Source organism: Typha angustifolia, chromosome 11, assembly GCF_048772165.1.
Source record: "Typha angustifolia cultivar Huaian chromosome 11, ASM4877216v1, whole genome shotgun sequence".
Taxonomy (NCBI): Eukaryota; Viridiplantae; Streptophyta; class Magnoliopsida; order Poales; family Typhaceae; genus Typha; species Typha angustifolia.
In genome coordinates this window covers 3,032,666-3,042,291 of record NC_133249.1, presented here as the reverse complement: position 1 = coordinate 3,042,291, position 9,626 = coordinate 3,032,666, and the positions used below count along the sequence as shown (strand labels likewise).

General features: G+C 38.1%; 2 protein-coding genes across 2 annotated transcripts; one reads left to right on the top strand and one right to left on the bottom strand.

The window, feature by feature from the left end:
- Positions 1-535: 535 nt before the first annotated feature.
- LOC140770696 (uncharacterized) lies at positions 536-8,081 on the bottom strand. Its single transcript, XM_073111950.1, has 13 exons — positions 7,557-8,081; positions 7,257-7,411; positions 6,382-6,459; positions 5,242-5,321; positions 4,603-4,687; positions 3,576-3,995; positions 2,356-2,463; positions 2,195-2,262; positions 1,961-2,048; positions 1,810-1,881; positions 1,633-1,686; positions 1,456-1,546; positions 536-910 (listed from the first exon to the last, which is right to left on the bottom strand). The coding sequence occupies exons 1-12, from the start codon at positions 7,990-7,992 to the stop codon at positions 1,466-1,468; spliced, it is 1,725 nt and encodes a 574-aa protein (XP_072968051.1). The 5' UTR covers positions 7,993-8,081; the 3' UTR covers positions 536-910; positions 1,456-1,465.
- Positions 8,082-8,589: 508 nt separating this feature from the next.
- Positions 8,590-9,222, top strand: LOC140769803 (pathogenesis-related protein PR-1-like). The gene has a single exon (XM_073110671.1). It carries the CDS (start codon positions 8,590-8,592, stop codon positions 9,220-9,222), a length of 633 nt encoding a protein of 210 aa, XP_072966772.1.
- The last annotated feature ends 404 nt before the right edge of the window (positions 9,223-9,626 follow it).

Genomic DNA, 9,626 nt, shown 5'->3' with positions numbered 1-9,626 from the left:
GAAGAGATGTTTGACCTCTTGAAATCATTTTCTGGGGATCTATGTTAGCTTTTCTCTAATGACAATTCTTCTAACAGTCTATTAGAGTACTATTGATGGTAGTTATGAATATTATTCAAAAAAATGTTTATACTAATGAAACAATGGCAGTCCTCCAATGATTTTTTCTTTTCTTTTTATTCAACTCCTTTGTACCAGTGCTTAAGGGGATGGTGAAATTAAAGTAGTCTAATTTGACTTGGAGCCTTCACAATGTTCCTTATGACTTATATTTATGACTGAATAGATAAGCACGCAATTGCATCTATTTAAATCATGGAACCATGAGATCAAACTATTATGCTTTTACCTGCACAGGATTTGTGTATACTACTGGATCCAAAAACTTGCGGAATCATCAGCACAATATCAAGAAAAGTGCGATGTCGTGTAAGGAAATAGCAGATTCTGAAACTGATATTATAGAAGAAAAAAATCATTTTTAAGAAAGACAGATGAAAGTCGCAAAAGAAAATTGTTGTCTAGGGACAAAGGATAAAGAAAAGTGAAATTATGAGATAGCAACATGAAATAATAATCTGCTGGATTTATCAAGTATTAGTCGCGGTTAGAGACACAGTAATTCAACACTTCTATACGTAGTTAGAATGGCTATGATCATCGAAAGAAACATCCAGTTCTGCTGCTAGATGGACATAACTCCTGACATTTCTGTTGCAATAGTCCATAAGGATCAACAGCTGCATCTCTAATGAATTTGTGCTGCAATTTGCTTCAAATCGCTGTGTTTGTGGTTCATTGCATCTCCTCCACTCATATACATAACGGGGAAAGAATGGTATCATTCGTTGACGCTTGTACGTGATACTGTGTATTTGCACCATTCTGAGTAAGTGTGATATTGAAGGACCTATATGGTAGGAAAAAAATAAAGAAATTAGTAGACATGATGATCATGAAGGAATCAACATAATTTGTTTGCACAAAAAGAGATATGTAGGAGAAAAATGTGGAGAAATTAAATTTTACAGATATAAAGTATGGCTGCCACCTGCCTGAAAGGGAAAACAGAGAATTGAGGTAGGTATAATTGTTACATAAATATAACCTAGAGAAACATCTAGAGGTAATGTATAAAAAAGATACGATATAGCAAGTAAATGTTGTTTTGGGGTGAGAAACACTTCATTTATTACAATTTCTTCATCCAAACAGACTTTAGCAGCAAGAACATCAGAGTCCAATTCTAATTTAATTTCAATCATTGAGGATATCTGGAATACAAGAATTTTGGCACCATTGTATAGAATAATCCAAAAGATAGCTGAGCATGAAAACAAATTTTAAGAAAAGACATAAACAGAAATCTACAGAGAGATTGAGAGGTCCAAGGAACTTCACTAGTATCTAGAAAGACGAAAAGTATTAAGAATGGTAAATAACACAATCTGTTACCACGATTTAATTAAACACGCTCAGTAGACAATGGTTGAGAACTGAGAAGCCTTTCTACTTCATCATTTGCCTCAGCTTGTATACGCCATCGCTAGATAAATTACAGGTCAAATAAGAGATTAATAACAAAGCATTAGTTTGAAGGTCAAGCTAACACTCAAGAACAAGAACACTTGCCTCTTCAAGGTTGTCTATCTCCATAATCTGTTGTATTTGTTCTGATATTCTTTCCTGCAATAATGCAGTTAACCCAGTTGAAGATTCTAATATTGTGATTATGCAAGAGAAAGCCTTTGCTCCCTATACTAGCGTTAGATCAGACAGACAACTGAAGAGTTTTCACTAGCTACTCACAGCACTGCTCGCTGCTTCAGCAGCAAGAACATCAGAGTCCATTTCCACTTCAATTTCAATCATTGAAGATATCTGGAATATAAAAAAAATTGGATTAGATATAAAAGTTCCTTGCTAAACTGGATGTTGCATTAATACTCTTAAAACCTACTTTTGCATAGCCATCAATTAACTCGATCTTTGCCAAAAGGGCACTTTCCAAGCTCTCCTGTGCCTTTTTGATTCTTTCTCGTCGAGCACTAGAAAAAGCAAGTGCTTTAGACAACCAACAATGGATTGTCAAAAGTAAATTACTTAATGGAATAATAAGTTGACACCAGATATATATTTCCTAATATTAAGTTAGTGCACATCTATGAATTAAGAAAGGCCCGTGTGATGTTACCGGTAAGATGGTTCCCCCACTGCAACTATTTTGTTCTCCAACTGGCACATTCTAGCCAGCATCCACACCTTTAAGGAAAGGTCCCAAACTTAGGCCCACTTATAAGGATTCTTTTCATTGAATTTTACTTTGTAAAACACCACAAAACAGAAAAACCAGACCTCCTTTTCAGCAGTCTGTCTTAGGTCCTTGATGCGCGTCTGCAGCAAGTCATATTGAGCTAAAAGCTGCTGCTTGAGAGCAACAACATCAATGGTCCTCTGAGGAAGCTGAAAAAAGAAGAAAAACACAGTGTAACTGAAAAGGCCGGTATAAGCAAATATGTGAAGCAATTCTCTTTTTCCTAATGAATAAAAAAGCCAACCATCCATTGTTAAATTGATTGAAACATTGAAGAACTAATTACATATATACATGATCCAGTGAGTTGGGTCTCCTTTTCCCAATCTTTTATTAGATTTAAGGTGTCCTAATGTTGAGTTTGATACTACTCACAAACTTAGTACTGTCTAAAGAAATGAACAATGCTCTCTACACCAAAGTACCTAGAGTACTGTCCAAATTTCACCTGACTATATGATATCACCTTGGTCATAGATCAAAATATCCATGTGTTAGTACTGATCACTAATAGATCACCACTTTAAACAGATGACCAGCTATCTCATGTACTAACGGTAAAATTGATTAGTATCCAAAATTAGTATCTTTGTTTTGCAAGAATTTTAAAATTTAACTCCAAAAATCAAATTCAATGGGCATGAGTACTGGAGGCTAATTCTTTTTACTAGAATTTGGCTTTAAAAATTAATTATAAACCCTAAACCCTAAATTATAGGTTCAGAATAAATGAATAGGACAATCTCTTCATACATTTAGGCATCTCTACTGTTGCTTCTCTAGTCAACATGAGCAATTTTATCAATTCATCTTCACCCTTCACATATTACTAGCTCTTGAACACCCCAAATGTCCTTGTAAAGTATATTAATAACTTCTAAAGTGAACATATGCTCACTTTGCCCGTTTGTATGCATTTTGTCTTAATGAATCAAAATGGGATCCAATGAGCTGTAATAAACTCGCGGTGAACATTCAAGGAGACATCAACTGAAGCATCTTTTTGTAAACAAGGGTAATCCACTTGTGTTTCGGCTGCGTACTAATGCTTCTATAAGCCTATAACTAACATACGGATATCATTAAATAGAGCAGGGAGTACCCAAAGGAGCATGGAAATGTCCGAAGTCTGAACAAATGCAAACATAGTGGCAAAAATTGACTAGTTATTTCATCAAATACAAATCAAGATGCTAAATCCATCAGAAAGGCACTAGTTAATATAAACCAAACTACAAATGGTAACTGAAAGAAAAGTTACCTTACGCAATTCTGGAAGAACAACTAGGTTTACAGCGGTCCCAATGGCAACTGATGCAATAACAGTGGCTGAAATGAGTCTAGGAAGGCTTGGGTCAATGAATGAGGAAGCAGCATCTCCAGTAGCCAGAAAAGCAAGCGAAGGAAATAAGATATATGGGTTTAGCAAAATTGAACCACTGTTCTTAATGGTATCTCTCAACAGTTCTGACACCTGTCCATTAGTGTGATTTGTAAGACTCATGGGTTCCCCAGGTCTAAACCCAGGATATTGTGTGTTTAGCCTGAATGGACCCATTTCACGGTAAACATTTGATGGAGCTGCCAAGGAAATGGTTACTCTTTCTCCTTCTTGCGCAGGAAGTTCTGTTGTCTTGGTAGCAAACCTGTGTGTGCGAGCTGTCCCTGTAGGACTGCGAACCTGCACATCTTAGTGAAATAAATTGCTGGAAATGGTGACCAGAGCCACTAAAAAAATCATCTTTGCAAAAGGAAAAGGGTATTGATAATTTTTAAAAAATTTACTATTTAATCTCGGACATGCACTCTCACATAAATAATATGTGATTAGTAATTCACAGAATGAATATTAATTCTATTAATGGTTCAGTTGTGTTTTATAAGTTACTCTCCACGTCAATATGGACACATGGAGTTTATTTTTAGATAATTTATTTTACATGTTTTTCAGGTACTCCAAAAGTATGTAACTGGGGGTGTTACACAGAAATTGACTTGAAGGCTAGTTGGTAAATGTTACATCTGAAGCTTAAATTTCAATGGGCTACCGAAAAGGTCTTAAGGTTGTTTCCATCACTTTAACAGACTCCCTTCTGGATTGATTTTATTCATCATGAATCAAATTCTAAAAAGCAAGGATTACAATTTTGAACATCATAATTTCAATTTGATGTATGTCTATCTAGGCTTCTTGCTTGATTAAGGGAAAGTAGAATAGTGAAACATCCAAACATTTGGTCCAAAATGATCAAAAGAGTAAACAAGAAAATATTTGTCGAGAAGTGTACCACAATTGAATGCAGAGCAGCAGGGACATCATCTTTCATTACTTTTAGAAACCTTAAAGCCTTCTCCCAAGCTGGAGTGTCCTTGCTGCGTTCGGCAGGAGTAGATCCTTAGAGAAGTGAATGTTGCAGAATCAACATCATATTTACTAGCAAAGGAATAAGCAAAATGTAAAGCATCACTTTGATAGAACAAAGAAATTAACAGGTCAATTAACTTGTGGAAAACAGAACATCTAAACAAAGTCAGATGAAAAGATCAATAGCTCCTGTCACATCATGTTATGTTGTGCTAGTGTGTATGTGAGGGAGAAGCATATGAACTGAAGCTTACATATTTTAAAAGAAGAATAAATTGGCAATATGGATAATAGGGCTGAAATAATTGTTCTAAAGAGTGTATTTTCTCACTGCCTATAGAAGGAAGGCTGCAGTTAAGATAGATTATCATTTGTAAACAATTATATTTTTGTTACTAACGAGTTCTGAGTCAGAGACAGGACATGGCAGCTCAATAATTGTAGGTTGATAACCAGCTGTCAGACATATAACAGTGGATTATCATACAAAGAAACATCCATGGTGTAAATAGGAAAAGAAAATACAATAGGATTGTTGTCAATAAAAGAATGTGCTACTTACCTAACTTCTTCCGAATCAATATTAACTATATCTCCAGATACAAGTTCATATTGGTACCGACACTTGGAACAAGAAGCAACCTGATAAAGATCATAAAAAAAAATTATACAGAGGTGTGCAAGCATAATGATTCATGTATAACATCTAACAAAAAAAGTACTTGTCCACCAAAGATATATTCGTCTTAAGATAAAGCATAGAAGAAGCCAACCTGCTAAATCACAGGACTTTTAATAGATACAATATATTAGCTTCTGTTAGGACATCTGGTCCTTATTCTTTCATCTTCCCTTCACAATTTTCGTGCAAACTAAGTTTATCTTTGACTAACAAATGGGTAAAGCACTACAAGGACAAAAGTAAACCTTACACTCTCCTTATTTCTTTCTGTTTACATGTTGATAGTTCATCAACTGCAGACTAGAGAAATCAGTAGGACTGAATTTACATTAACAAAAAAAATAATAATGATAAACAGAATGCAAGCAAAATAGAGAATACACATAGGTCATGCACATATATATAGGTAACCTGGATTCATGAAAAAATAATAATTCTATGTTACACCTTGCACTTTGTAAGTACAGATTATTATCCAAATGATTGTCATCCAATATTACTTCCAACAATATGGGCTTGGCAAGAGCACAACTCAAAGATTGAAAAGCAGAATCTGTGTAGTCTGTTGTACCTTGACAGCCTACCTAATTAAAAGGTGACGGGTATTTTTAGTTGAATGCATCTCATCTTATCAAAAAAAAAATCCAAGATAGTAGGACTTCCATGAACAATAAGAGGCCAATTGGCCAGTAGAGTAATCTACATTGTTGATTGTAGTTTAGTCTCATGAAACTCAGGAGAATAGATTACCATGTATGTAAGAACAACAAATCTAGGTTGTATTGAGAATATTAATTATAATTCAATCAGTCATACAAATATCTAAAATGATTCATAGCTTCATGCAACACAATCAACTATGCATCTACAAGCTAATCAAAAAACTTAGCAGTCGATAGTTGTTATCAGATGCTTAAAACATAATATATCATTTTCTGAGCAATATGCCATACAAGAATATTCTTCATCCTACTGACAGTTAAGATAGTGGAGTGACAGCTTACGAGATTGGTAGCATACTTGAGTTCCATCTTGAGGTTGTGCAACAGCAATTGCTATCATACACTTCGGACATCGAACAATCATCCCAAATGGCAGCTATAAGATAATGAAAAGGAGGTAAGAAGCATGCATCATGGAACAAAGTAGCAATCCACAATGATAATGCAGCAATGTGGTAACAAAATTGCATTAATACCTTATTAGACTAAAGATATTTAACAAGATACATAGACTTGCAGCAATAGTTTATCTGATAATAAAATTGAAAAGGTAGTAATTGTAATGAAATATAAAAGCATATAAACGTAAAAGAATTAGTAAACAGTAGATGCTTGGCCATGTAACTACATTTTCTTTTTCTAATTCTGAAGTCTTGCTATTGTATTTCCTTTTTTGAAAAATATTTCTTTTTTCAATTTATATGAATGTAAAATGGCATCCTAGCAAGTAATTTTCTAGAAATAGCCTAAGACCTAAAAGGCCGTGTATTCTCAACTTTGATGTGCAAAGCAGGCGGACAATCTTGTTGATGCAAGGTCATTGCTTTGAACACCAAAATGACCAATATGCCTCTATCAGCCAATTCATTAAAATAATTAAGGCTGCACGCAAGGAATTAAGCGCCACTGGGACTGGGTGCGTACTATAGGTATTTCAACCTTTTGCTAGGACTGCTAGCTATCTGTCAGTGCTAGAACATTGTGCTAGGTAAGAGGGAGAGGGAAGCAAGGGAAAGCGATGAAAGAACCAGAGGAGGAGGGAAACAGAGGAAGGGGCAGAGAGAGAAAGAGACTGGATAGCGGCGGCAGTAAGGTTATACGGTGATCACAATTTAATAAAGAACAATAAAATTTCCTAAATGTGGAAGCACAAAAAAGGAAAAGAAGACTTACCTCCTCCCGTGAAGATACTCCCACCCGAGCAACATAGTCAATTATACTAATCGCACCCGACACATGCAAGGAAGCTGCCAGTCCATGAACAAGCAATGCATATGTGCACACATCCGGCCTGGACCACTTCGACAAAATCTTGCCATCATTCCCATCTAATGTTCACAAATATAGGAAGAAAAAAAAACTAACTCATTAAATGGAAGTATCAATCTGGATCATCTAAATTTATCAAATACTTCAATGTTAATTCTCTGAAACATCACAAAACTCGATGAAAGAAAAAGAAAAGGATTCCACCTTGAGCAATCCGCGACCGCATAGCATCAAACAACGATAGTGCTAATTCAACGTTTCCTCGATCGAATGCCGCTGCAATGATGGAATTACAATCACATGTCTCCATGAAAGCACAATTCTTACTCCCTTTCAACTCCATAACAATCTCCAAAACTTGATCGGCATCCTTTGCGGCAGAGAGCTGCCTCAACAAGTCATTCTCAAGAAAACCAAGACCAGACTTCTCCGTGCTCAGGCGATCTTTGTTGGTAGAATAAGCTCTTATAGAACAAGAATTGATGAGAGATGGAGAAGAAAAGAAGCAGAGGTTATTAGCAGATGAGAAATCTGAGTTGCATCTGCTAAGGAGGAGGATCAGAGAGTTGGTATTATTAGACGGACATCTAAAGCTGTGAGAGAAACGATACATAGAGGGAGAGAGAACGTTGAGAGCCATCTAACACTCTCTCTCAGAAGCATAGCGTCGAGCACATAGCGTGCGTGCTTATGAGGATGAGGAATGAGCGGTCGAGAATAATGTCGCGACAAAGACGTGAGCTTCCGGATTTGTGGAGGCGTTTGCGCTTCCGTAACGGGCATAACGGCTGAGGAGGATATTTAGTTGGGTTTCGGATTTATAGTACGACAATGGATCGAAATCCAGATCCATTTAAAATTAGCCAATCGGATTCGAATTTTGCGAATCAAGCCTGATAAGTCACTGTGAATGCCAGGTAACCCAAGTAACCAACTTCGAAACTTCCCTACAACCGAAGCTAAATAAAATTGCAGGTTGTTGCAATTAAGCCCTCGTATCGTTATTTTCCTATCCACTTTCCCTAACCTGTCCACATTCAGCGGTTAGGAGTCAAACTGGTCAACACCCACATTTCCCGGGCTAAACTAAATCCTTGTCGTCAACCCCCAACCGTTTTACCTTCCTCTTTCCCATTTCCCTCCCACCACTCCACCATCTCCATTAATTCCCCCACAAGAACTCAAAACCGTTCACCATTCTTTCCTCCTCTCCTCTCGACCACTTTAGCCAAGAGGGATGGCGAGTCCCTCACAATACTTGTCTTCCCCTATCAACGTCTTTATCCCCCTCCTCTTCCTTTACTCCTCCATTCCCTTCTCCTCCCAAACTTTACTCCCTCCCATCCCCAGCCAGAAACCCAGGGTCGACGTAGGTGTCAGCGCCGCAATCAACGTCGCCGTCAGAGGGTCGCCGCTGCAAGCCACGCTGACCCCATACCAGCACATCCACACCGAATTCCTCAGCTCCCACAACCAAATCCGCGCCGCGTACGGGGAGCGCCCCTACAGGTGGGACTCGCGGCTAACGCACTACGCACGGCGGTGGTCCAGCCACCTGCGCGATTCCGGCTGCACCATCTTCCACTCCAACGGGCCCTACGGCGAGAACCTCTTCTGGGGGAGCGGGTTCGACTGGCGGCCGTCGGACGCCATCAGCAGCTGGGCCAGCGAGAAGGAGTTCTACAACCCGGACGCCAACTCGTGCGCCGCCGGCAAGCAGTGCGGCCACTTCACGCAGCTCGTGTGGAACGGCACGACCCACGTCGGCTGCGCGCGCGTCGAGTGCAGCGGCGACGGGGTCATAATGGCCTGCTCGTATTACCCGCCGGGGAATTGGGTCGGCGAGAGACCCTACAAATATGCTACCTGAGGTAGATGCTATGGCTTGCGCGGGAACTACTAGGACGTTAATATATATGAATACTTGCTTGCGTACTCGTTATAAAGTTGGAGCCTCTTATATACTTCGTTTGATTGAAGACTCTCCCTTTCTCGGTTTCTTGTATTGATACGGGAAGAACTGCGATTGGTTTGTTAACTTCGAGAATGGAGATGAATTGCCTGCAGAGCCTTAAGGTAATGGCATGCCAATGTATACGATGATATGCCAGTGATCATCTAAGACAAATCTTGAAATAATTAAATAAATACTTACTAGCTAGTACTAGAAGTATGAATTATTACATTGATGGCAAAAAAATCGCTCTTAACAACCAAGAGGTAGAACGAAAATTAGAATGTGCATCGTCATTCATTCAAATATGTCACAAAGAT